General features: G+C 39.1%; 2 protein-coding genes across 2 annotated transcripts in view; both read right to left on the bottom strand.

Annotated features, from left to right (window-relative positions):
• The window catches only part of DHRS11 (dehydrogenase/reductase 11), a 9,889-nt gene extending 7,908 nt beyond the window's left edge, over window positions 1-1,981 (bottom strand). The window contains exon 1 of the mRNA XM_007947887.2: window positions 1,835-1,981. Within this exon, the coding sequence (XP_007946078.1) occupies window positions 1,835-1,981 (147 nt within the window). The remainder of the gene's footprint in view (window positions 1-1,834) is intronic.
• A 3,101-nt stretch (window positions 1,982-5,082) lies between these two features.
• GGNBP2 (gametogenetin binding protein 2) overlaps window positions 5,083-27,396 on the bottom strand; it is a 44,947-nt gene continuing 22,633 nt past the window's right edge. Inside the window, exons 4-14 of the mRNA XM_042781926.1 lie at window positions 22,829-22,927; window positions 18,283-18,408; window positions 18,076-18,189; window positions 13,607-13,816; window positions 12,372-12,546; window positions 11,124-11,318; window positions 7,654-7,801; window positions 7,212-7,337; window positions 6,975-7,123; window positions 6,186-6,434; window positions 5,083-5,286 (exon numbers count right to left, since the gene is read on the bottom strand). Of these exons, the coding sequence (XP_042637860.1) occupies window positions 5,083-5,286; window positions 6,186-6,434; window positions 6,975-7,123; window positions 7,212-7,337; window positions 7,654-7,801; window positions 11,124-11,318; window positions 12,372-12,546; window positions 13,607-13,816; window positions 18,076-18,189; window positions 18,283-18,408; window positions 22,829-22,927 (1,795 nt within the window). The remainder of the gene's footprint in view (window positions 5,287-6,185; window positions 6,435-6,974; window positions 7,124-7,211; window positions 7,338-7,653; window positions 7,802-11,123; window positions 11,319-12,371; window positions 12,547-13,606; window positions 13,817-18,075; window positions 18,190-18,282; window positions 18,409-22,828; window positions 22,928-27,396) is intronic.

Raw genomic sequence — 27,396 nt, 5'->3', positions numbered from 1 at the left:
GAAGGAAGGTTGGGCAATCCTACTTCCGTAGTGATACTGCCTCAGAAACCCAAGGAGGGGTCACTATGAGTCGGGGTCGACTCGACGGCACATAACAACAACAACAACAATCTCTAGCCTGATCCTCTGGGCTCCAAGGCTGGGCCTGGGCCCCCAGCTCCTCTAAACAGAGAAAAGGGAGGGGCAAAGTGGGGCAGTGGTAGAGCCAGATGACCTTGAGATTATCAGGAAAGCTATAAAGTGTACTTTGGTCAGCAGCAAGGGAGGGGACAGTTCTCCTTTCTGTATGCCTTCTCCCTCAACCCCCACCCAAGGCCTCCTTACCCTTTCCCTGCCTGGGGACTTTGAGCAATTGTAGAGATAAAGCCCTGCGGTAGGCCACTAGCCCAAACCCAGAGAGTGATCTTGCCAGGGGCAAACCCAAAGACAACCTATGATGAAATTTCCCTTGTCTCCTTTCTTCCTCCTCCAACATAGGCAACTTAGTTTTATCTTTCTTTGAGTTCTTGTTGTTCACAACTAAGGGGATTCACAACCCCATGTTAAGAAAAAAACCTCCAGGAGTTCCACTTCCACACTGCTTTATCCCCCTGCGGTTCACGTGTTCAATGCCAATTTCACCTACTCAGTCCCACCTAAACCAAAACCAAAACCAAACTCACTGCCAGTAGAGTTGTATCTGACTCACAGCGACCCCTCCTTGGGTTTCTGAGGCGGTATCACTACAGAAGTGTATTACCCAATCTTCCTTCTGAGGAGTGGCTGGTGAGTTTGAACCGCCAGCCTGCTGGTTAGCACTCAAATGCCTTAGGCAATTTCCCACCAGAGCTCCCCAGTCCAGTCCTAGGACAGTGAAATCTGAGAAAGATTTCCTGTGAATATTCCATTCATACCTTATGCCCATAAGGTGTAGGTTAACACTCAGATTTGGGGGTCGGGGCTAAGCTTCCTCAGAAAAACTCCACTCCCATCCCAACCCTAAGTCAAACAAAAACCAAACTCACTGCCCTCGTGTCGGATTCGACTCATAGAGACCCCTCCTTGGGTTTCCGAAGCGGTGTCACTAGGGAAGTAAATTGCCCAATCTTCCTTCCAAGGAGTGGCTGCTGGGTTTGAACTGTCACCTTTCTGGTTGGCAGTGAACGGTAAGTTGTTGTTGTTGTTGTTGTTGTTTGCCGTCGAGTCGGCCCCGACTCATAGCGACCCCTCCTTGGGTTTCCGAGGCAGTATCACTACGGAAGTAGGATTGCCCAACCTTCCTTCCGAGGAGTGGCTGGTGGGTTTGAACCGCCAGCCGTCTGGTTAGCAGGCAAGTGTCTTAGCCACTATGCTACCAGAGCTCCCGAACGGTAAGTAGTGGGTCAAAAATTAAAATGACCAAAACCTCTAGCTCTTGCTCATCTGACTGGCCGACAAATTTTGCCTCATTTGGTGGGTGAGGTCTAGGAACAGAGGAAGCGATCCAGTAGTCATCCTAACCATTAAAGTCAGAAAGCTTTCTTTCCTTCTCCCTGATTGCCTAGCCCTTGATCCTGGCAGGCAGGATGATGGCGGAGAAAGATGCCGGGGGTTAGAGATTTGGTACACTGGAGGAGGGGCTTTCAGGCGAAAACGTCCCCTTAAAAAACAAGGCTTAAAGGAGCGAAGGTTAGAGGTCTCCCCTACTAGGATCCATTCCTCCTGCCCCAAAGCCCGCTGCAAATGGCCCCTGAGAGGCGGGCAAATAAGAGCAGCACCCCAGCCTGGGCCCGACCACTCCCCATCCCCCACCTAGAGCCCGATCCTCGCGGAAACGACGCCTCCTACAGCGTCCCGGCTCCCCGCCAGGCCTTACCTCGATGTTGCCGACGGTGCGGGCACAACCCACCACCTTCAGTCCCTGCTGGACTAGGGCCCGAGCCACTGCCGCGCCGATGCCCCCCGAAGCGCCCGTCACCAGCGCCAGCCGGTCGCGCCACCGCGCCATGCCGGCCCTGGCCATGGTACCAGGCCGCCCGCCCACCTCACTCTGCGAAACAGGCACTTGGATTGGGGTGCTCCGCCCTGAGTCAGAGAAGCCAGACCGCTTTCTTGTCACCGCCGCGCCAGCCACCGCCGGTCTGCCGGAGTCCAAGGGACACCTCGACCCCCCCCCATCCCGGCCAGTCCCCAGACAAGGCTCCACCCCCCTGTCGTCCGCGCCCAGCGACATCCCACGAAGAACCGCCCCGGCCGCCCCGCCCCACCCCTTCCGGTCCCGCCCCCTCGCGCCCAGCAAGTTCGCCCCTCCCTCGACGGGGTTGGAGGGGAACCGTACCTCCCACAGTGCCAGGTAGAACCGGGCCTGCGAGCGTGCTGTATTTCTTCCCCCTTGATCTCTTCTCATTGGGGTAGGGAAATCGAGGTTTAGCGGGGGCTTGCTCCAGCCCCAAAGATCCATATATTCTTACCTCTTGCTCAGTCTCCCTTTCTCCTGATCCCTAAAACCAGGATGAGAAATTAAGGGCACTTAAGGTGACTTCAACGCCCTCCCCAACCATCTTGTGGCTATTAATGGAAGACCGTAGCCCAGAAAAGGTAGTGATTCTGCCATCGACACTGGGTGATCTCGGGATGGGCTCTTCGCATCCTACCTGACCAGTCACCCTGCTTTACTACCCAAGGAGAGTAGAATGAGTAAAAATGGCAATACTCCAGGTACATTTGTATTGGGAAATTCTATCCTTAAGTGGCCCAACTGTCTTCAACTATATATGCCACTTCCTGCCCTCATCCCTACCCCATTAGAGAAAACATACCACCACTTATACTAAAGATTAAAGCAATAGCTAACGTTTATCAGGCACTAATTTTACCTAATTTTAATCTGCACAACCACCCGTTCAGATAATTCTTTATTTTAAAGATGAGTATAATGAAACAAAGTGGTGAAGTCTGGTTTGGACTACAGGAAGTTTAATCTTAGTTCAAGGGATGCGCTCTTACACTGCCTTAAAAAAAAAAAAATTAGCCACAGATTGAATACCTCAGAAAAGGAGAGAGAGAATGGTTGAACAATTTGAAGAATATAATCTATGTCACTGAATTGTACATGCAGAAATGGCTGAACTGGTGTCTATTTTGCTATGTATATTCTCAGCAACAATTAAAAAAAAAAAAAATAGCCCTTTTGTCTCTTCTTGGGTTGCTAGCTTTGTTCAGACTGGAGTTCACTTTGCTCTTTGACCACTCAGGATGTTTCATGAAAGTGCTGAAAACTGCCTTTCTTTTGCATACTTAATATATCCATCCTTCCAAAGAAAAGCCATCTCTGAATAACCACTTGAACCCCACCCCAGCAAGCAATGGAAGAAGTTATGAATATGGTTGATTTATTTATTCAGAATAAAAGCACTCATTTGCCTATCATGTCTTAGACCTCGAGGGCAAAGATTAATTAAAACAAAACTAACCCTTGCCTTTAGGGGTTTCAAGAAAACACTTGGCTGTAATGGGTGGCAGAGTGGGGAATGGCCTCAGAGCCAAGGAGTATGGGAGACTGTTAATCATTTTTTATGAATTCCAGGATGAGTGAAAACAAACAAGGATCAGAGATCAACCATAACTCATCTTACCTCTGCCCCAATCCCTACACACTTAAATCCTAAAAGACACCTCAGGAGGTGGATCAAAGAAACTCCACCAAATACAAAATTTTTCTCATTAAGCTTCTGCAGTTCCAAATTTGATATCTGATTAAGTGGCTTAAAGCCCATAAAATTCACTCCACCCCCACTGAGCAACAGTATTGACTGTCCCACTGAATGTCTGCTGCTCACCAAGTATTATCAACATGCAGACACACAAAGCTCCAAATACATGTGTTTATTGAGCTATTGACTGAGCCTTTTAAATGCCAGACAAATGCTACTCTTTGGGGAATCTCCTTCAGAACTCACACAGCCAGCCTGTGACTGCAGTGAACTGTAATGCCATACTGACTTTATTGATGGAAACCAGATAAGGCTGAACATGCAAGCACTTATGTAGACCAGTGTGGTTCCTTCTCAGCACAGCCTTCTGATTCCACTTTTAAATGCTGTATCAGGCAACTTTGGTTGAAAATCTGCCAAGTTTTGTTTTCATTTTTCTGGGCTGAAATGAACCTCTAAATTTAAGGTTCTCTGTGTTATCAGGAAGAGCCCTGGTGGCACAGTGGTTAAGCGCTTGGCTCATAACTGAAAGGTCAAGCAGTTCAAACTCAACTGCTCCATGGGACAAAGATGTGGCAGTCTGCTTTTGTAAAGATATATAGGCTTGGAAACCCTATGGAGCAGTTCTACTCTGTCCTATAGGGTCACTGAGTTGGAATCGACTTGAAGGCAATGGGTTTTGTGTTATCAGGGAATTTTTGGTAACAGCAATTAAAGTCTCTTGAGAAATTAAAATGTTAGCCAGTATTTAAAGGTACTGCAGCAAATTTATTTCTTTCAAAACAAATGACTGGAGACTACTTTCCCAAGTCATCAGTTGTGATCAAGGGAAGAATTTTGTCTTCTGTTCAATCTGAACTTCTATCCTCATTTTTCTTCATTCTAAGATCAACACTAGCCAAGGAACAAATCCACAAGTGGCAAATATTAAAATACTGCCACACATTAAGTAGAAACATGTACACCAAATTTTACTATGCATATTAATAAATATTCTTTATTTTAAATTTTGCACATTGCGCTTTAACATTACATCCAAACATTTCGCAAGTGGATGTCTACTTTGTAAAACCATATATTCAGCTCATTGTCATCTCTGTACAGAAGTATAAGTACAACATTACTTTTTGCCACTAGGTTGCTTTAGTAAGTTTCACAGGAAGAGAAACATTTAATGAAAAGAGATGGCTTAAATCATATGGCAGGCCTGTGAGCCACGCAACTAAAGACACAAGCCTGAAGAAAGAACAAACTAATGAGGGTACCTCCACCATCGCCCAAAACAAGAAGGAATCACATTGATTTAAGATAAAATTTTGCCGTAAGTCACTAAATTAAGAGTTTTTTTTGAAAGAGAAGGCGCAGTAGTCATCTTGAGTGTTTCATTGAAAGACAGAGCTATTTTATTTATTTAATTTGCTCCAGCCGTTGTCAACCAGCCACTACAAATGGGCCTCTTGTGATCATTTAAGCGGCAGTATTTATTAAATTTCTCCTTCAGATGCTGTCGATATTGTTCTCTATTGCTGTAGAAAGACTGGTTATTAGCCATAAATGACTGTATTTCATCTTGTGAGATAAAGATTTCCTCATCTGAAGTACATTCAGACTCATCCTGCAAATTAAAGCAACAGTTAAAACTGTGACTTAAATTAAGCCTAACTTTTTAGTTTCAATTCAGTCATATAAAGCCTTTAATGAGGATTTTTAGAGCATAAGGAGCATGCCATTCTGCAAAGGATTTGATTCCATTAGGACCTAACAGCTATGAATAAGATAGCACCCTTCTCCATACTCATCCCCAGCATCAAACACACTATGTATGCATTGGGTCATATGGAATCAGATATAATTGATCCAAAGTCTCAGGAATTGATGTAAATTGTAAAGATTTCCCAAGTTCAGTTATGCTTTTATCCCACACAACACCTAAATGAAGTAACCTAGAAAGTAGGTGCCATCTGGTTCAGGTTCTATATTCCTTCCTAGTCTAGAAGAGCAACTATATCATCAATTGTTACTCAGAAAGGCAGGGTTTGTTTATAATAACCCTCCTTTAAGGAGGCAGACCCAGAACACAGTTGTTATATGGCGTCGAGTCAGACCTGACTCATAGGGACCCCTCCTTGGGTTTCCAAGGCAGTATCACTACGGAAGTAGATTGCCCCATCTGCTTTCTGAGGAGTGGCTGGTGGGTTTGAACCACCAGCCTTCTGGTTAGCAGTCAAGTGCCTTAGGCACTATGCTACCAGAGCTCCTCCAGAACACAGTACCACCTCTTATTCCCCTCTCCCAACTAGTCTCTGCCACCTCTGATACAAAGGATAAGGAAATGTGCTTCAAAGTAGTTGCATAAAGCAAGAGTGGAAGAAGAGAAATGCAGTTATCAAACAACAACAAAATACTGTCCTGAATTTCTTAAAAGCTTCCCCTTACCTCCCATCAATACTGCTCCTCCCACCTTTATGTACTGAGCAACCAGCAGTCCGTAAGAAGACATTTTGGATTACTTACAAGGAGTTCAACTAAGCTCTTGGCACCTTTTCCGGAATCGGGACCAAACGACATTTCTGTAGGTTCTGCAAACTGTGGTACAGTTTTCCTATGCTCAAACCAAGGCAGTGGCTGTCCGCCCTTTTCAGAGCTGCAACAGCTTTCAGGATGTGCATCTTTGGTCTTGTCACGGTGAAACACTGTGTGCACGGTGTTTCCTGAGGTCTCTCGATTACCTGGATCTGTAATACAGCTTCCAAGCTTTTGGATCTGAAACCACAGCAAAGAATTTCCAAGGTAAAAACGCAGGGAGTAATAGCAAATATTCTTTAAGGAGAAAAAAAATATCTGGAGAAAAAAATATCCTGTAAGATAGTTAAACCTTTAGAAGGAACAATGAACAGGAGCAGCAGTAGCATTTACTGGGCACTTACTTTTACCAGACATTGTATGAAAACTTCAATATAACCTCACTTCATTTTTGCAGAATCTAATCTGATAGAGACTATCTTCCCAGCATTACACATGAGAAAACTAAAAGTAAGCAAACTATTCAAGACTATACAGCTACTAAATAAAACAGTATTATGACAACAATGAATTGGATTTATTACTCTGATGATCTGCTGGACACAAGACACACATAAAAATCACATGAGCAAACTGTATAAAGTCATTCTTAAAAAAAAAAAAAAAAGAAAAACAAAAACAAAAATCCTAGCAGCTAAACTATATATGCATGCAGTTCCAAGGAAAATAGGCTGCTCTCGCAACAGTAAAGGTTTAAGAAATGCAACTTACGACACTTACATGTTCATCACATTTCAACATCTTGCTTTTCTTTTTCTTCTTTTTATTTTTTCCTTTTGTGTTGTTCTCTTCAGAATTTGCCCAACATTCAACGCAACTATCACCGTCATCCTCTTTGTCTTCACAGTGATGAACACAGGAGTCATCCACTGTAGAATGCAATAACCCCTCTTGTTTATTTATGCTTTAAAATCAATCATGCAGTCGTAATAATTGGGAAGCTCAACCTGAACCTACCATGTTCATCATGATTACAAATGCCTTCAGTGCAGGCTACGTCTGAACCTTCCCGTGAACCTGTTTCACTCCCTTCCATGCTAGATGAATATCCACAATCACTGCCATTACAGTGTGGAGATAAGCCTGAGAATAAATCAGGTGAAAGTTACAAATGGCTGCAATTAACACACCAGTAAAAATACTGAGACAAAAAGGGAGCCAACTAGGAATCACAATTAAATAATGAATATACTATTAGGGATATTCTAAGTTTATTGTTTTAGTCAAGTAACAATTCAAAGATCATAAAGATAAAGAAAATACTGGATCTGACTAAATTACAGGATATTCTTAAGGCTATAAAGCAGTTCTTAATTCTACAATCTCTAAAAGTTTTTACAGTTTAAAACTAAGAATAGACTTTAAGAGTTAATTTTAAAAATAAACTGCATTTACTTACCTTTCTTTATTTTAGGGGACCCCAAAAGATTGCCACTGCTAGGACAGGTGCATGATGTGTTCTCATTGGTAACAATTACTTCTACGCAACTACTGCCGTCTTCAGTGCTGCCACAAGCTTTGCAGCTATTTTCTATGAAGTCTGTTTCCTTTAAGAATCAACATTAAGAGATAGTATAAAAAGCTGTGCCCACATAGTGGCTACATTCTTATTTTCTTAGCATTAACCAATTAGGTAGGAGTTATGAAGTTAATAACCAAAAAACTATTCTCACACAACACTACCGATTCGCTTCAAGACTGCAAACCAACTAAAATACAGTTAAGAGTTAATGATATCAGTTAAATCTAGGATACCAAACACATTGCCATTGAATCAATTCCAACTCACATAGACCTTATAGGACAGGGTAGAATTGCCCTACAGGGTTCCAAGGCTATATTCTTTATGGAGGCAGATGACTACACCTTTCTCCCACAAAGCGGGTGGTGGGTTCAAACCACCGACTTTTTAGTTAATGGCCGAGCACTGTAACCACTGCACCATCAGGGCTCCTAAATTTAGGATAAGAGTTTCCAAAGTGTAGGCTACTGACACCTGCAGGTACCCTGACCCTGGAAGTTTGTAAGGTCAAAACTATTTTCATAATAATACTAAGATGTTATTTCCTTATTCAATGTGTTGACATTTAGAGTGGTGGAGAAAGTTGCTGGTGCCTTCACACAAATGAAGGTAGTGTTGCCAAACTCTACTAACAGTCATTATGTTCTTCACTTGTCAAACACTCTCAGGGAGAAAAAAGCGTATTTCATTAATGAATTCTCTTGATAAAATGATAAAAAGTATTAATTTCATTAAATATCAACCTTTGAGTAGACATCTTTTTAATATTCTGTGTGACTTTTCTGATTAGATCTGTAGTGATTTTAACATATGTAGTTATTTCATATTGTATAAGGAGACATCAATATATCCAGAAGATCTGTACTATGGGTAAACCATTATCTTTCAAATGACCAATTTATGATGTTTCAAAATCACGCAATAACTCAAAGATCCATTCAAAGAATAAGACCAATGGAATTTAACTTAACATGTTGAGTATAGAAAGACCATTGATTCCACACTGTACCTAATCTTCAAGAAGCTACCAGTTATCAAGTTGTAGTATCAAAGAACATCCACTGCTATCTGAAAAGGCTTATGTTAAAATACTTCTCCCTTGTCTTAAACCAAACCAAACCAACTTACTGTTGTCTATTCATTTTTGACTCATAGCGACCATGTAAGACAGAGTAGAACTACCCCATAAAAAACAAACAAACAAAAAAGGAGCTCTGGTGGCGTAGTGCCGAAGGCATTTGACTGCTAACCAGAAGGCTGCCAGTTTAAAACCACCAGCCACTCCTCAAAAGGAAGACTGGGCAATCTATATCCCATAGGGTTTCCAAAACGATAAAGCTTTATGGAAGTAGACTGCCACATCCTGCTCCCATAGAGCAGATTTTTTGTTAGCAGCTGAGCATTTTAACCTCTGCACCACCAGGGCTCATTTCCCTTGTCCTACCATATATTAATCTCAGAGACCAGATCTTCTTCATATACTTCAACATTTGAAAACGGATTGAATGCAAAAGCAGATTATAAGAACACAGCTGATTCCTCTTAAAGGACAAATGTTAAAGAGACTAGAAAAAAACAAAATAATGCCTCTTTCTACTTTCATTTCTTTTTTTGTTTTGGAAAACAGTTATTTTCTTTTTTTTTTTACTTAGGATTTGGGTGAAGATTTACAGAGTAAATTCACTTTTCATACAGCAGTTCACATATACTTTGTCTCATGTCATTGACCAAAATTTACAATGCAGCAGCTCCCCTCCCACTTCCTCCCCATAGTTACCTCCTCCCAGTGTCCATCCCTTCATACTCTTCTGCACCCTGAGCTATCTCCCTGTGCATAAGCAGCCCTTCCTTCTCCCATGATTGTTCTCTCCAGGGCGTGTGTCTACTTGGGGTAAATGTTTAACTCACATGCTGTTTTGGAAAACAGTTATTTTCAAAAGTATTATTCATGTTAATGGACTTATTATCATGCTTAAATGAATTAATAATAACTGAAATATTTGTTTTTATTTCTAATATAGTAAATATTAATTAATACAACACACATAAATAAAAGCTCATTAAACCAAATTAAACCAAACTCACTGCCGTCGAATCAATTTAACTCATAGTAACCCCTCCTTGGGTTTCCAAGATAGTATCTCCACGGAAGTACTGCCCAATCTTCCTTCCAAGGAGTGGCTGGTGGGTTTGAACCACCAGCCTTTTGGTTAACAATCAAATGCCTTAGGTACTATGTTATCAGAGCTCCTAAAAGATCATTGGGCACCTGTGGTGTAGTAAATTACCTGGTATGGCTTTTTAGTCTTTGTAAACTCTGCAGTGGAATTTGCCCTGAGCAACTGAGTAGCTCCTGATCATTAAAGTTATCCACCTGGGCTTTTTCTGTTCAGAGTGGCACAAAGCAATATTCTAGGAAGTTCGCTCTCTCTCAGGTGTTCAGAATTCTGATGTTATGATTGGTTAGTTTGGCCACTCTGCCAGGCTCAAAAGAAGGCCTCCTAGAGGCAGAAAACTCTGACCGCTGGCTGAGAAGGACAGACTGCTGAGAGAAATGCTCCCGAGAGGAAACACACTCCTGAGAGAAATGTGCTCCTGAGAGACATGTGCTGCTGGGAAAGAGATACAAGAGACACACACTGCTGAGAGAGACACCAAGAGATACACACTACTGAGAGAGAGAGACTGTGAGAGACTGTTGGCTAAAAGACAGCGGGCTGAGAGAGACTGAGCGTTGTTCCTGAACTTGAATTGTAGCCTGGTGCTTCCCTATTAAACCCCATAACCTATGAGTGCTGTGTGGCCACTGCAGCGAATTATCAAACTCAGAAGAAAGGTGGTGGGTGCTGCAGGAGAACAGTTGGTATCACGGTTGAGGAAAGGGCTAGAGGGAGGTAGCATGTCTGGCCTCGCAGGAATAGGCCTTGTGCTATTGATGGTGATTCTGTCTTCCTCTTCCTCCTCAGAGGAGGTCATCAGGAGATGCGGCCTCCCTGCCTCTTTGGCAGCACCTTAATTTTTAACAATGTAAAGCGGTCCTGGGACAGAAATGTTAAGAACTGCTGCTCCAGATCATGTACAGAGAGAGATAACTTTCCACATTTTGACTTTGATCCTAAGAGCACACAAATGTCAAGAGGTAAATATGCAACAATGTTTTAATAAAACAAATATACGACATTAAAAATTATGGCTTACATAGATTACAGTAGGAAAAAGCCAACATTCAAACTGCAGGAGGTCACATCTGGTAAAGCATAGTGGAAAATACCCAAATCTAGCAAAACAGTTATCCTTCTATCTAAAGCAATACTATACATTTATAAGCTGGTATTAAAGAACACTACCTTCTCTTGGCTTACTTCCTTTTCATCTGCTGTTTGTAAAGGAGCAGGAATATCACACACACACTTATTTTTTCGTCTGTTCTTCCGTTTTTGGCGTTTCTTTTCTTGCTTGAGTTCTCTTACTCGTTCCTCCTCTGAAAATTCTTCACAAAGTTGTTCCAATCGACTTATACCCTGTACTTTTTCCACAGTCATCTATTATAAAAACAAAGCTGAGAATGAGTATTGGTCTAAACATTTCCTTTATTTTCCATGGAAATTTTCATTTGTCAGGTTTAAATAGTATCACCCACAGAGAACATGGTATCTCATGCTATAATTTGCAACATAGTTCTCACAAAGAATTTTATGTTTCAATATCTTAAATAATTCTTCTCTTAAATTCTACTCAGGAAGGCAATATACAACTAATCCCAATAGGGAAAGATATACATACTCTTTATTATAAACACACAATATTCCAGTTTCAAATTTCAACACAGCAAACATTCCACTCATACAATGAGAAGGCTATTACAAGATCAGAGTAGAAGATCTTTACACGAATGTACAAGAGAAAAGGAGTAAGAATAAAGAACTATGTTCACCAAGAACCACACAAATCTCCTGATACTCCTCCCTCAGAACAGGATGTTTGAAATTCAGGGACGGATTTCATCTCATTCTCAAAAGGGACCAGTGACATGGTTATAATTATATCCAAGAATATAATAAACTATTCACTAGCCAAAAACATATATTCTAGGGAGCCATATTAAAAAAAAAGGAAAAGACTAACAAATCACAAACTAAACCCACTATCAGCATCATAAAGAGACTTTTGCTTCTAAAAGGTAATTTTTATATCATGGCATTCAGACAGCATTTACTTCCTTCTACTGGATATCAACAAGTAAACTGGGATTCACTAAGGGTTTGTAGCTTTGTTGCTCATTTTTTGGCTGATTTTAACTTTTCATTGGTTATGTTTCCTAACAGTATCTTGTTAAATAATCATCGATTTGAGTTTTTACTCTAAGAAAGTCTAAAAACCAAGGCTGATGATTAACAAAATTAAAAAAGAGGAATTCAAAACTTCTCCTTCTAAACATCCCAGCCACACAAACCTAGTTTCCCCAGAAACCATGGAACTGTATCAGTGGGTTATAGGTCTCTGATGAAATGCACGACCTGTGGCTTAGACTAAGATTTAGTCCGATAACTTGACTTAAGCATGTTTGGATAATGAAATAAACTCACTATGAGTACCTCAAAGCTCTTTCGTAAAGCATCAACACCAAGATAGAAAAGCATCTGCCACGTCTGCTCTTCTGCTCGTAGTTTCTGCCAGATTCGATGCAGTCGTTCATAAAGATGAATTCCCAGGCAGGTCAGAACTTCTTCCTGAGCTATGTCTATTGTCTTAGCATGCCTTTCTCTTCGCCTATAAAGGAGATCACATATAATTCCTGATACCCTTAACCAAAATAGTAAAATATAGCTATCACATCTGCAAACCCAGGTTTTTAAAACAACCCGCATACCTAGAAACAACCTAATCACAAGACAGTTACGTATTTATACTGTTAGTATATACGTAAATACACAGGCAGACATAGTGAGAAATACACATGCATGTAGAATTCATTCCACTGCTAAAAATAGGGTAATTCAGGAACTGGCACTTAAAAGACAGTTTTTGAACACAGAGATACCTTAAGCGTCTAGCTTATGAGTAGTGTTAAGTGTGTAGCTCAGAGTAGCCATGACAGTTTCTTTCCCCTTCCTATTATAGCAAAACACCTATATTTTGAGTTTGTTTTTGGAAGGGGAAGGAGAAAGACAGTATCAAAGTGATTCAATCATGAGCAAAAGTCCTGTAGGCCAGTCATTAGTAGAAATATTCACAGAATTTTAGTCATTAAAGGTTTTTATATGCTAAATGCCTAGCAGAAAGTAGTCACTCAAATTAGGATATATAAAATATAAAAGGAAAATGGGTTCCATTTATTCTGCCTTTTATGATTTTATATTCAAAACAAGGCCAGAGATACTTTTTAGATTTTCATATAGTTTATTAATAATAATATACACAGTTCATGAATTATATTCAATAAAGCATTTCTTAAGCCCCTGCTGCAGAGTTCCCTTCCTAAGCAAAAACCATCATAGTGAATAAAATTTAAACATGGTAATGCACGAACCAAGGGGCAAAACAATCCCTTTCAGCTCATCATTTTCAAATAAAAATGATAATTTATAATAATGAAAGCCACAAAAAGCCTATCTCCCTTCAAGCAACAAGGAGCAGAGGACTGAACCAACACCACAAGGTACTTTCTCTGTTTTATATTCACTTAATTAAGACATGCACATTTTAAAGAAAGCACTATCTTTATAGGCATACTTTATACATATGTATTGAGGCAAAAGGTGATGGAAATAAACTTTCAGTAATAAAATGAAGCAAAGCGCTAGATAGCCCATTCTAGCAAATTACATACTCATACCCTCCTGCGAACTCTGGCTCAGCACGACCCAAAAGATGTGCAATAAAGTCTGTTTCACAGCAAACATGTATGTGCCGTTCATGTGGGCAGCACCGCAGGCCTTCGTAAAGTGCAGCACAGTAGCCCTTCTCTTTGCTGCAATCAAGTTCACCAATAAGGATATTGTATGCTCGGAGGACTTTATTTTTGCAATCAGTGCAAAACCTGTTGAAAAGAAAAGCCTCAAAATTAGAATTGGCTGGGTAGTTATTTCATGTGATACACATTAGTGTACTAGAAAACTGCACTCCCCGCCAATCTAAAGTTCTTTAAAAAAAAAAAAAAAAAAAAAAACTCATCACACATTAAAAACATACACATGAAAGGTAAAGACAAATTTAGAGATTACATGGGTATAGCTAGATTTCCATTTTCAAATTACTTTTTAAACTAGAGACGCACAAGGTCTGAAATAATGAGGCAGAAGTATACCTGTCATTTCACAAAATTCATGCCCAGAAAACATTAGCTGCCAAGGACTAGTGTATCTACGCTTCAAGGGCTATTTGTACAGGTCAGAAGTGGAACAACAGAGACCACATACCAGTGACTCTTACTAAAAGAGTTTAGTTTTCTTCAGTTAGGAAACCCTTATTCAAATTTTTACAGTTATGCATTTTTTTTTGGGGGGGGGGAAGTGGGGTATGGGAAAGTGGTATATGTGTTTTTATTTTATGGTAATTTCCAAAATGTCAAATTCTTTTTTTCCAAAAAACGCATCTCTCAATACACAGACATGATACATATATATGCTTAGAAGTGTGGTTTATACTTTAGTGTATACAATACGGCAGCAGTGTAGAAGAGTATATAAATGAAGAAAAGGAAGAAATTTTCTTTTAGAAACCAAAGATTACTCACTCAGAAGAAAAAAACAATAGGGTCAAATTTCTTTATCTTTAATTTCTGAAAAAAGGAAGAACTTGGTTGGATGAAAAAGCCAGGCTCATAGTATTAATGAATGACTAGCTCTCTCAGAAATGGGCTGTAGTAGAACATTTTTATCTGTTTGACCTCAATTTATCTTCCTGGGGCTGGAAGCAAAGGAGTCATCTACTCCCATGGCTCTAGCCAACACATCTATAAAGATGACTTTAAAGCCACAGCCTTATTCAAGCCTCTGTTCTCACCTGAGGCCAGACCCATACTGACAAATGATAGAACATCACAGATAACTCAATAGATATTCAATCTCTGTTAAGCACATCACCATTCACAGTCACTAAAGCTGAAAACCTCAGACAATTCCATCTTCTCCTTTGGTCCTCCTTTTTTTGAGGGGAGGAGGGGATGCCAACTAGTATCAACTTTATTTTTCTTACATCTCTTATAGGGACCCTTCTTTTTAATTCCCTATGCTCTGGTCTATTATCTGGACTATTTAAAAAAAAAGTTTAACTGGCTTCCCTGCTTCTACTCTTCCTAACACTAATGCATCTCTCACACCAAAATAATTTTTCTAAAACAAAGCTATCTCACTATTAGCTTAAAACCCTTCCCATTGTCTATCAAGTTCAAACTCCTTACACCAAGGCATTTAATGACTTCTTACTATTTCCCAAATCTCACTATTCCTCTCATGCTTTTCTCCACTTCACTCTGCTCCCCCACACACACCATGTACACGATGGAGTACTCTGAATATAGCTGATGTGTCTCTACTTCAACGTCTTTTTCCTCTGCTTTTTTCCCCACTCCTCTTCATATCTTTCTCCTTAACACCTTTAGCCTTCCTACAACTGCCATACCTAGAATTCAATCTTCTCTGTGCTCTTACAGGAGCTCTGGTAGTATAATGGTTAAGACATTTGGCTGCTAACCAAAAGGTCAGTGGTTTGAACCCACCAGCTGCTCCACAGAAGAACAATGAGGCAGTCTGCTTGCATAAAGGTTTACAACCTAGGAAATCCAATGGGTATTGCTATAAGTTGGAATCAACTCGATGGCAGTTAGTGTGGTTTTGAGTTCTGTATTCTTATTATTCCTGATTGTACTTCCTATTATACTATTTACTCTTATATTGCCATGAGTTAGTTTGATATGCATCTGTCTTTCTGGCCCAATAGTGAAAAAATCAAACAAACTCACCACGATAGAGTCATTTCTGACTCATAACAACCCCCATTGGGTTTCAGAGGCTATAAATCTTTATGAAAGTAGATCACCCAGTCTGCCTTGCATGAAGTAGCTGATGGGTTTGAAGCATTGACCTTCTGGTTAGCAGTCAAGTGCCTTATCCACTAAAACACCAGAGTTCCTTGGCCCAATAACAGGTAAACTATATTTCTTGAAATAAATGTATGCTAAAACAGAGGTTTTCCCTGGCTTAGTTGGTGAATAGGCAATAATGGTGACAAGTAACTATAAATAATTATCTTCACCAATGCCTTAAAAATGAACACAGATATAACTAAAAATACTTGCAAATTTTCTGGCTAAGTAAATGTTCAAATACGTTATTTGAACCAGTAATAACATTTGAATTATCTTTCCCGTATTTCACTATGTTAAATACTGAATGTTGTTGTTGTTATGTGCAGTCGAGTCGGACCTGACTCATAGTGACCCCTCCTTGGGTTTCCGAGGCAGTATCACTACGGAAGTAGATTGCCCCATCTTCCTTCTGAGGAGTGGCTGTTGGGTTTGAACCACCAGCCTTCTGGTTAGCAGTCAAGTGTCTTAGGCATTAATATTGAATAGTTTAATATAAATTTGACTGTACAACTATAGACATGTAAGTAAACAGTAATTTAAAAATTCTATATGGAAGGCATTAAAGTGATCTTTTCCCCATTACAAAAGTCACCTTGCACAAAAAAAAATTTTTTTAAAGGCAGCAGTTTCACAGTTTCTTAACATTTCATTTCTAATGTACTATTTCTCCCAGATGTCTTGGAGTCCATGGACTCCTTTAGGATTGACATTTAGGAACCACTCCTTAACTAAGGGGCAATTCAGCAATAATAATAAAAGCACCAAACATAATGGGTGCTTACCATGTGCCAGTTACTGTTCCAAATAAGCCTTACTATGTATCAATCCCCATGATAAATTTAAATATAAAACACTGCTTCAAAAACACAGAAATCTAGTAACTGAAATATCAGCTCTGACAACTAGTAATTTATCACCAAAAAAGCTATCATTTTACATTAACAAAACTAAAACCAAACTCACTGCCATCTAGTTGATTTCAACTCATAGAGATCCCTCCTTGGGTTTCCAAGGCAGTATCACTACGGAAGTAGATTGTCCAATCTTCCTTCTGAGGAGTGGCTGGAGGGTTTGAACTGCCAGCCTTCTGGTTAGCAGTCAAATGCCTTAGGCACTATGCCACCAGAGCACCTCATTTTATATTAGAGACTAGAATATTAGGACCAATTCATATTAAAGGAAGAAGGAATCTATGTATTTATATATGTTTCATGCCTATATGTTGTTGTTGTTATGTGCCGTCGAGTTGGACCCAACTCATAGTGAGCCGTCCTTGGATTTCCGAGGCAGTATCACTATGGAAGTAGATTGCCTATATAGTCTCCTCTAAACTCCAAATAACTAATACATTCTCTACTCTCTTGGGTATAACCAGCCACAAAGGTAAATAAGCAAAAAAGTATGTAACTGAAAAAAGAAACACATCTAATAAACTTAAGTACACAAATTAAATCATTAGTTCACTGCTATTTAAAATAAACACAAATCTTGGTAACACCATTTTTATCATTCACCTAATAAATGTTTTGTAGGTGAATGGTAAGTAGTGTATTACCTTTCCTGAGGTTAAAGAACATACAACCACAAACCCAGCACATGACAAAATTTATATTAAAAAAGAACTCCCCTCAAGAATGCCATCTCTAGGTAGCTCCCTTACAGTTTCCTTTCCTACCACATTCTCCTTCCCTACAAATTTCCAAATGTTAGTGACAAAGTGAGAAAATCCCTTTGTAAAAGTAGTACTCTAAAAAGAAAAATCTGAAATTACTTGTATGTACATGAGGCACAAAAATTCCAACTGTATTTTTAGGTTTTGACAAACAATTACAGAAGAAATACCTGAAACTATTATTATATGAGAAGCTGCTAATTTAACTTTAATTTTGAAAATGATTTGACCGTAAGAATAAGGATAACCAGAGTTTCCATCCAAAGTAATTAACTTTATCAGTCATTCTGTATTTCCTGAAAAGGCTAGTCTAGACCAATATATAAAAATTACAGAAAGGGAAATGCTGGCTCAACCCAAGGGTTAACACTGAAAGCTTATAAAGGAACTGCTTACCCTGACATTAATCTGCCAGTGGCAGGTACTGATGGAAAACTAGAGTATTACTATACAAAGGAGGTCAGTGTGACAGGTCACTCTGGATGACTGACAGCTAAGGTACCTTTTCACACTACACCGCAATGACGTTTAGACTCACCTGTGTTTTCGCAGATAGGTTTCTAGTGTTTCTAAAAGACAACTAGAGTCGATTAAAACTACTTCATCCCTGCATTCCTGGGACATTAGTTCCCATACATCCATCCAACAACCTCTGCAGAAAGAAACAAATATCAATGAAAAGAAAGAATGTAGAAGGGAAAAACATTCAAAAAAAAAAAAAAAGTAAAGGATTGCTTGATTTTACCTGGCCGTTCCCTGGAAAGGTCCATAATGGAAAATGATCCTATACTTGCTGTCCTTCCTGTGGTCTTCACTACTTCTCTTATCTGTACTTAACTTCTCTGAACTGACACTGCTACTGCTCCCTTCACTGTAGTACAGTATAGTACAAGTCTTAGTGAGACTGAGATAATCTGAAGGAATTATTTCTATACTCTTAATTAAAATCATGAACTCTTTAATACATTAAGATATTAGAGTAAATTTGAAAATTTGTATATAATTATATAACCACTTTAATCATATTAAAATGTTATTTAAATGTGTGCTCACATCTCTACAGAAACTTCTCCTTGACTATCAAGTTTAACCAATACAATGTAGTAACATTTACATTCACGTAGATAGCAACTGGTTAATACACTAAGTATTTTATGAGCAAATCTACTTGGAATGTTTTAAAGTCAAAAGGGCTTATTGTATTTTCACCTATAAACATGTATCAAGCTTCCAGAAATTGAAAATTCTAACAATTTTTATCTACTTAATGGACTTTTTAAAAACCAGTCCTTTTCACAGCTAGCCCTTGGCAATAAAAGTCACATCTACAAATAGCTGGGGAAGTCATGAGTTAATCTTATTAAGTAAATATATTTTTACATTTACTAAAATAAAGAGAGCATAATAAGATGAACACTTTACACAGCTTAAATGAATAATAAATACTATATAAGTATTTTTTAAAAACTTCGCAGAATCTCTCTTCCCACAGGTTTCAATGAGGCACTGGTTGTACATTTTGTTTTGTTGCAGCTGTACATACTAAGAGTAATGCTTATATTCCATTCAAAGACCGTCTGCTTGATTTTTCATGATTCTCAACAACTGGCTCCTGTCTGTTCTTTTCCAGGTCTCACTACGATTTTAGAAATTGATTACCTTGTATGCTTGAGATGGAAAAACCTCTCAATCTTTAATCTACTCTATGTAACTAAAAAGGTATTTCTCAATCCTCCTGTCCATTATATAAGGTCATACACAGAGTCCAGTTCCCTGCTTCACCTCACAAAGGCTCAGGCTACAACTGCGATCCCATCACTTATGGTAAGAAAAACTTCAACTCCTGCTCTGCCTTCCACATTAACACCCTTCTACTCTCAACTCCTGTATTTCCTCTCTTTCTAATCATGCTTCAGCAATCCATAATTTCCTAGAACTGAGAACTCAAGTTCTCATAATTGAGGAAAAGGTTCATGAAGAGAATGAATGAGTTGGGAAGTGATTATTACATCATCAGCTGGGAAGTGATTATTACATCATCAGAATATAAAAGCATTATAAGAGCTTGAGAAAATTCTACAGTTCAAATGAGGTTTTATCTATAATCTCTCTAAACCTTATTATGTCTTCATATTATTCCCTTCTGTGAAGGTCAAGGATATGGAAAAAGTGGTCTTTCTACTTCCTTTTTCTAATCCCACACTTTCCAGTAACAGCTAAGCCCCTATAATCTTACGTTGCACTCACCCTTCCACCTATTCCAATCTGGATTCTGCTTCCATTCAGCCACCAGAACCGGTCCTCAAGATCACCAATTACGTCAGTGTTGCTAAATCCAAGGAACACTTTAGGTCCTTAATGATTCAGTACAGCATCCAAAACAGCTAACCGGTCCTCCTTGAAACACTCTTCCCTTGATTTCTGCTTACCTCTCTGGCTACTCTCAAGTCTCCTTGCTGGCTGCTTCTTTTCCACCATTAAACTGAATTCCTCAGCAATCTTTTCTCTTACTCTACTCTATCCCCCTAGATAATTTTAAAAAGCATTCTCTAACCAGAAGAACTAGATGGTGCCCACCTACCACTGCCAACCACTTAGAGGGGTATCTATGTAGGAGATCCTGGATGGAGTGGGGGACCAGTGTGGACCAGGTTTGCAGGTCTGATAGAGCCTGGTGGAACCCCTGAGACTATGCTCCTACCTGCCCTTCAGTCCTGCAATTGAACTTACTCTTGTGGCTTCCAGCCAAACAAAAGACAGCATGTGAGCTGAACATTTACATTAGGCAGATACACTCCCTGGAGAGATCAATCATGGGAGAACAGAAAGGCTGTGTATGCACAGGGAGACACCTCAGGGGACAGGAGTGCATTGGAGGGAAGGACACAGGAAGAGGTTAACTATGGGGAGAAAGTGGGAGGGGAGCTGTTGCACTATGGGAAATCACAGTCAGTGTCATGAGACAAAGCATATGTGAGCTGCTGTATGGAAAGCAAATTTGCTCTGTAAGCTTTCACCCAAATCACAATACAAATTGGGAGGGGGGAGCATTCTCTAAGATCAATCATCAGCTACAAGGCCTACAACTCCAGTGTAGACCTTTCTTTTGAAGTTTCTTTTGAAACTTACTTCCAAACAGACAATAACTTGGCTTTACACTCACAGATAGGAAAATACTCTCAGGAGTGCTGACCTGGATTGCTGTTGTTATTATTAGTCTGAAACCTAATCAAATGCATTATACTTTCCTTGGAGAAAGTCCAAACCAAAAAAAAGGGGGGAGGGTTTGAGTCAATGGTGGAAATATATAATATCCAAAAGTGGAAAAGTATCTTGGCTGATAACCACACAGATATGGAAGTAACTGAAACTACCTTAGGAGACACTTATTAAGTGAATTAACTCCATTCATACGGATTCCATACTCAGCAAACAACTTTTTAAACATTTGGTTTCCCATCTAGTGGGGCTATAGCTGGAGGGGAATGTGAAGTCAATGGAGGTTTGTTTTTTTAAGCTGAAAGATAGGAAAGTGTAAGCATATGCCAATTTAATAAAAGTAGGTATCTGACAAAGTCACTCAGTAGAAAGGAGATAGAATTCAGAGCAAAAGTAAAAGGACAGTCTTAGAAGGTAGGCAGCAATGAACACAGACATGTGAGGTGAGGTATTGGGGCATCTGCTGCTTTCTAGTTCCTCGATGAATCGATGCATAACAAAAACTGTCAAAATAAACAGAAAGCAGGCTTTCTAGCACTAAGTACTATACCATACTACTCTGTGGTTTCAGCCAATAGGTCATTTATCTAATGAGAAAATCAGACTGAATTATGAATTCTTTAGAGTCAGGAATCCTACTAAAGATATTGGCTAATCAGGTACATGAAGTAATAATTACAGTTAAATAACCACTTTAGGTTGTGCAGCCCTCTACTGGGTTCAAAGTACTCTCACAATTACGTATCATGTAAACTGTGGTTCTTGTTTGGATCCTGATTCAAAAGAACTGACTATAAAAAGACATTTTTAGAGATAATTGAAAACATTTGACTATGAACCATATTGTTGTTATTTGCCATAGAGTCAGCCCTGACTCCTAGCGACCCCTCCTTGGGTTTCCGAGGCAGTATCACTACGGAAGTAGGATTGCCCATCCTTCCTTCTGAGGAGTGGCTGGTGGGTTTGAACCACCTGGTTAGCAGTCAAGTGCCTTAGGCACTATGCTACCAGAGCTCCCATATGAACCATATTAGATTACTTTAATTAATTCTGTTAGCTGTTACAACAGCACTGTGGTTATGAAAGAAAATGTCCATATATTTAGAGATGCATGTGGAAGTATGTAGGAATAAAATAACATGATGTCTGGGACTTGCTTTACAATATTTCAACAAAGAAATAGGTAGATAAATGAAACAAATGTGGCAAACTCTTGGTAACTATTCAATCTGGAAACTCCTACTTTTTTTTTATGGGTTGGCAATTTTCATAATTTTTTTTTTAAGTTTTCTTCCTGAGTATAGGGGAAAAAAAAAAGAACAAGTTGTGAATAACTTAACATACTACTTACCACCTGGTCATCAGATCTTTTATTTTTTTAATCAAAGAGGAAAATGTCTATTTAACAATAGTGTCAATGGCACAAATATTAAAAAATTAACTTAAAAATTATTCAAAAATTTAGTTTTAACAGCATTCTGTTCTCTCAAAAACAAAAGTTATTTCTTAGAAACTCCCTTTACGTTCCATGACTTCTCTTTACCACTCCTGCCCCCAAAGAATTTGGCAGAGGACAACTGTGGTGATATGCTGCGGGGGGTAGGAGCAAAAGCAGCCCTGCACATTGTCGTACCTAACTAAGATGATAACTGCCAATTAGTTAAATAAATACATATTGCCATAACTAATTCAAGACTTAAAAAAAAAAAAAAAGCCTTGATAAATTATTGAGACCTAGGAGAAAAACACAAGAAAATAACTTACACATGACTATTAAATAGATCAAAGAATGATTACTTTGAAAATCTTAATATTGGCTATAAAAATTTCCACATAGCTCTCATCTTACTTCCTCTGAAACAGAAAGTAAGAAAAAGAAAATTTTCTTGAAAAAGAAAAATCTCTATAGTGTAAATGTAAAAAGTCCCACAGAACAAACAGACATATTTTGAACCATGTTAGAGTTAACCAACTAACAACAATAAAACTATCAGTGTGCCTTTTCTTTTAATTAAATACAATCAACATTTATAACAGTGACAAAGCATCTTGGTATTCTCAATTCTACTTACCCCAAAGGTTTTGGTTTGTGTGTATCTAAGGAGTGCAACTGACATCTCTTGTTCTTCTTACTTTTTGGAATAGCATCTATCATGTCATTTAGTTTGGACCTAATTAAAAATAAACCATTAAAGATTTGATTAATACTTACATCTCTTTAGAATTTTAAAAATCTCTACTTTCTGCCTTTTAGTGAAGAGTGTATTTAAAGTATTATAAATAAATCACCCACCTTGAAAATTTAACATACAAATTCTAATCCAAGACTTTTTATACTTGTCTTCTCACTCTACCCCCAGACTGTCAAAATTTCAAAACGTCAAAACAGACCTGCTCTATTCAATGTACTCTTTTCTCCAGATTGTACCTGTCTTGCTCATATCCCCACTGTGTCTGGAGCAGGGTGCTGAGCACTCAAATATTTTAAGACTGACTGCTTTCTGACCTGATGCCATCTTCTCTTGCCCAAACATTATTTAAACACACCCAATATCTTTGATGAGGAGTCACAAAGAGAAATTTTATGCAAAGATAGAATATGTACCACTAGTGCCCATACTATACATCCAACCAATCAGCAAAGCCTGTGGCTCTAACTTTTAAATATATCGTGAATCCAATTACTTCTCACCATCTCCACCAATACAACCCTTGTCCAATCTCCCATTATCTCTAGCTTAATCGATAGCAATAGCTTGCCTCCTAAATGGTCTGGCTTCTTACTTTCACTCTTTGTCCTTTATAGTCTATGCTCTGCTCAGCCAGAGTGATCCTTACAAAACATAAGTCAGATTATGGTACTCTTCTGTTAAAAAACTTTTCAAAACTTCTTTTCTCAGGCAGAGTAGTATCCAAAGTCCTTACCACCACCCCTAAATAGGAAAACCCACTGTTAAGTCTTTGGAGCTCTTTGGAATCATTTTTTGGTGATTTAATCTAGTCTCATGGCTTTAAATACCATAAATAGACTGATGACACAAATTTACATATCCAGGCCAGGCCTCTCTGAACTCTGCTTGAATGTCAAAAAGTGAGCTCCTGATCTTTCCCTCAAAACTGCAATCTTACCCATCTCAATAAATTAAAACCATTTGTCCTGTTCTTTAGGCCACAAATCTATAAATCATTCTTGATGTCTTCCTCTTCATCCAACCTATCAGCAAATTCTACTGGCTTATTCCTCAAAACAGATCCAGAATCTGACCGTTTCACACCTCCACTGCCACTACCCCAGTCTAAGACACCAACGATCTCTTTCCTGGATTATTAAATAGCCTTTCTGTTTTCTCTTGTCCTTCTGTGCTTACTCACTTCAGTATTCTCAACACAGTAGTCAAATAAGCCTGATAAAACTTCAAGTGTGTGCTAGCAGACCTAAAGAAAGTAGAGGCATTTGGGTCAAAATTACAGTAACAGGTTAACTTGCTCTTTCTCTGAGGGAACAAGGGAGGGGGCAAAACTGTGACTGTCCTCAGAAAGGATGCTTTTGCACAAGCTGGCCCGTGCCCTTACAAGTTAAGTGGAATCATTTTTGCAAAATGCTTGCACAGGTTGGCTACAGGATAGCTATAGACTAACTCATGTTATCACTTATGGTTACTAATATATAACTAAAACAGTTACTATTTCCCTCAACTTCTTTTATAAAAAGCCCTTCTCATTTTCTATACTTCGGAGCACTTCGTAATCCACTATGTGCTGCATGACTAGAGTTGTTATTATTCTTTAATAAAACCCTTTTCTTTCACTTCTAATAGAGTGTGGAGATTTTGTTTTTTTGACATATTTGGCATCAGTAGTAGGATTTTGAAGGTGTATTACCTATAATGACCCTGAGATAGCGAGGACTTGGGCTTTTGTACTAGCTGAGCCATTTGAGCTCTCCATCTTCACAGAATTTCAGTAGTCATTTCAAGGTAAATAGCCTCTTGAATCCAAACACTGCTCAGAGAGCTTTGTAACTCTTCAAGTTTTATTGATGGATTTGTTTTTGTTCTTGTAAGTAAGCTTTACTATCTTGTTAAACCTTACTAAACACAGTTTGGAAAAATCAGTGGCCACTTTGGGGTTCTTTTGGTCTTCTGCAGAGTAAGTCAGAGAACCAAGATTGCCAGATTAAAAATCTCATTGGGATGCCTATTGTGATCACCTGGATTTGGATTTCTGTTTGAGCTCTCTAGTGATAGTTCAGAAGATCAGTGGCTACTTCTAAGTAATTTCCAATTAGAGTAACTTGTTTTTTAAAATAAGAGACTAGGTCTCTAGCCAGAAAAACGAATTAAGTTCAGAAAGAATGAGACCAGAGTTTCAACCCATTCTTAACATCCTTGATAAACGAGCCTGGATTCCCCCAAAACCCCCACACACCAGGATGCTGATTTGGGGTTCATGGTCAAAAACATTATAAACTGAATACATTTGAAGTAATTTGGAATTTCAGTGATCATTTTAATGAGTTTCCATCTGCTCTTTCCCCTTCCATTTTAGGAAAATGAGTTCCCATTTGCATCAACTTTTCTTTCCACTGAGGAACTTTCAATACTCAGGTTTCATAAGAAAAGCTAATCTCCTTCCACCTGAGACTCTGGCAAGTTAATAAGTCTAGCTAAGCAATGTCTTTTCTGTTTCAACTGAGTCAATTTCATCCAAGAATTGTTACATACACTTTAAGGTACGGTGGTCCCGTGACTGTCTTGTGTGGTATACACAGTCCCTGGGTTATGAACAATTCGTCGCCCTTTAATGTTACACAAATTTGCCCTCACTTTTAAACACTTGAACCAACTGCTACTCACAATAAATTATCACAAACACCTCTCACTACACATGCAGCTTTTAAACCACTGACAAAGCTTCAAGCCTTTCTATGCAATAAAGACAGACTAAATAAAAATGCACCTAGCTTGACCTACTTATAATTTCATAAAGACAGAGTTAGGAACACATCTCATCCTGGGGACTGCCTGTATTTTGCATAAGCCTGGTTTTGAGCTGGCCTCACAGACCAATGAGTTTTTATGGTTTTTCTGTTCTTAGAGCTTTCCTCTCGTCTAGAGAGGCTAAGTTCCGGTCTTCTGTCAAGTTGAAGGTCAAGGCTGATGTTTTCCATGGGGCTGCCTAAAATCTTAGTTCTTTCCCATTCTAATAAAAACTGCTGCTTGTGTCTGGACCCTTTTTTTTTTTTTTTTTGGTGATATAGGTGAAAGTTTACAGAGTAAATTCATTTTCCATATACCAGTTCATATACATTTTGTTTCACGATATTGACTGTAATTCCCATAATGCAACAGCTCTCTTTCTGCATCCTCCCTTTGGTTACCTTTTCCCTGTGTCCTTCTTTCCTATGCATTCCTGCCCTCTGAGCTATCTCCCCGTGCAAATACTGCTCTTCTGATCTCTCAAGGTTCACTGTTCTAAGGAGTGTACCTACTTGGTTTAAATGTTCACTTTATACACCTGTTAGATGGCTGGTAGCCATGGGAATTCCATGCCCCAAAAATGACTAAGGGGTCATAGTCTCGGGTGTTTCACCAGTTTCTATCAGACCAGTAAGCCTGGTCATTTTTATGATTTTGAGTTTTGTTGCACATTTTTCTCCCACTCTCTCCAGGATCTCTTACACTGATCCCTTTCTGAGTGGCTGACAGTGGTAACCAGGTACCATCTAGTTCTGGTCTCACGGTCATGTGGGCTGAGGTGTGCATGGTCCACTAGTCCCTTGGACTAATTGTTTCCATGTATCTTTGGTTTTCTTCATTTTTCTTTGCTCCGGAGGAGGAGAAATCAACTGTTCCATCTTAGATGGCTGCCTGAAAGCTTTTAAGACTCAAATAGCTACTCAGCAAAGTAGGATGTAGAACAATGTTTTTGTATAGTATGTTATGCCAACTGAGCTTGATGTCCCTTGAGACCCACAGGCCCAACAACTTACTCCCTCAGAGTGGTTACCTATGGCTAATAAGTTATTGTAACTTTGTCCCTGTTAGCTGTATCGTATGTATATATACCTAGACTTTTAATAGCTACTGTGAGAAATTTTGATATAAATTAGTCTATTTGAAAAGTACATTTAAAACAGACAAGACTGTTTATATCAACTGGTATAACAAGGCCTCAAAAAGGCACAGGTTATTCTAAATTGCTTCTCTAAAGGATCCTATAAAGTATGCAAAAGACAGACTTGTGTTGAGTAGCCTTGAACAGATCTTTGATAATTGTTCTTGCCAAAATAATCAAGTAGCAACATAGCTGCAGCTGCAATAGTAAGAAAATACATAAGAAACCTACAATGGGAGGGACTGTCACAGTATTAGCAAGCAACTGGGCTAGATCCATGCTGCCTGCACTTGAAATGACAAAGAAATGACTGAGGGTTCTGCCAACTTTGCCCAGATCTTTTGATTTTCAGAAATAACACAGAGTGGGGAAATTAAGGGAAGCAACCTTGCAGACAAGGCAGTTAACCAAGCTGCTTCTCAAATTACTCTTGACCTTGTTGTTGTTGTTGTTGTTAAGTGCCGTCGAGTCGTTTCCGACTCATAGTGACCCCATGCACAGCAGAACGAAACACTGCCCGATC

Source organism: Orycteropus afer, unplaced genomic scaffold, assembly GCF_000298275.1.
Source record: "Orycteropus afer afer isolate SDZICR_OR568_19922 unplaced genomic scaffold, OryAfe1.0 scaffold00196, whole genome shotgun sequence".
Classification (NCBI taxonomy): Eukaryota; Metazoa; Chordata; class Mammalia; order Tubulidentata; family Orycteropodidae; genus Orycteropus; species Orycteropus afer.
Note: the sequence above shows the minus strand (reverse complement) of the source record. Positions and strands in the feature narration are given on the sequence as shown.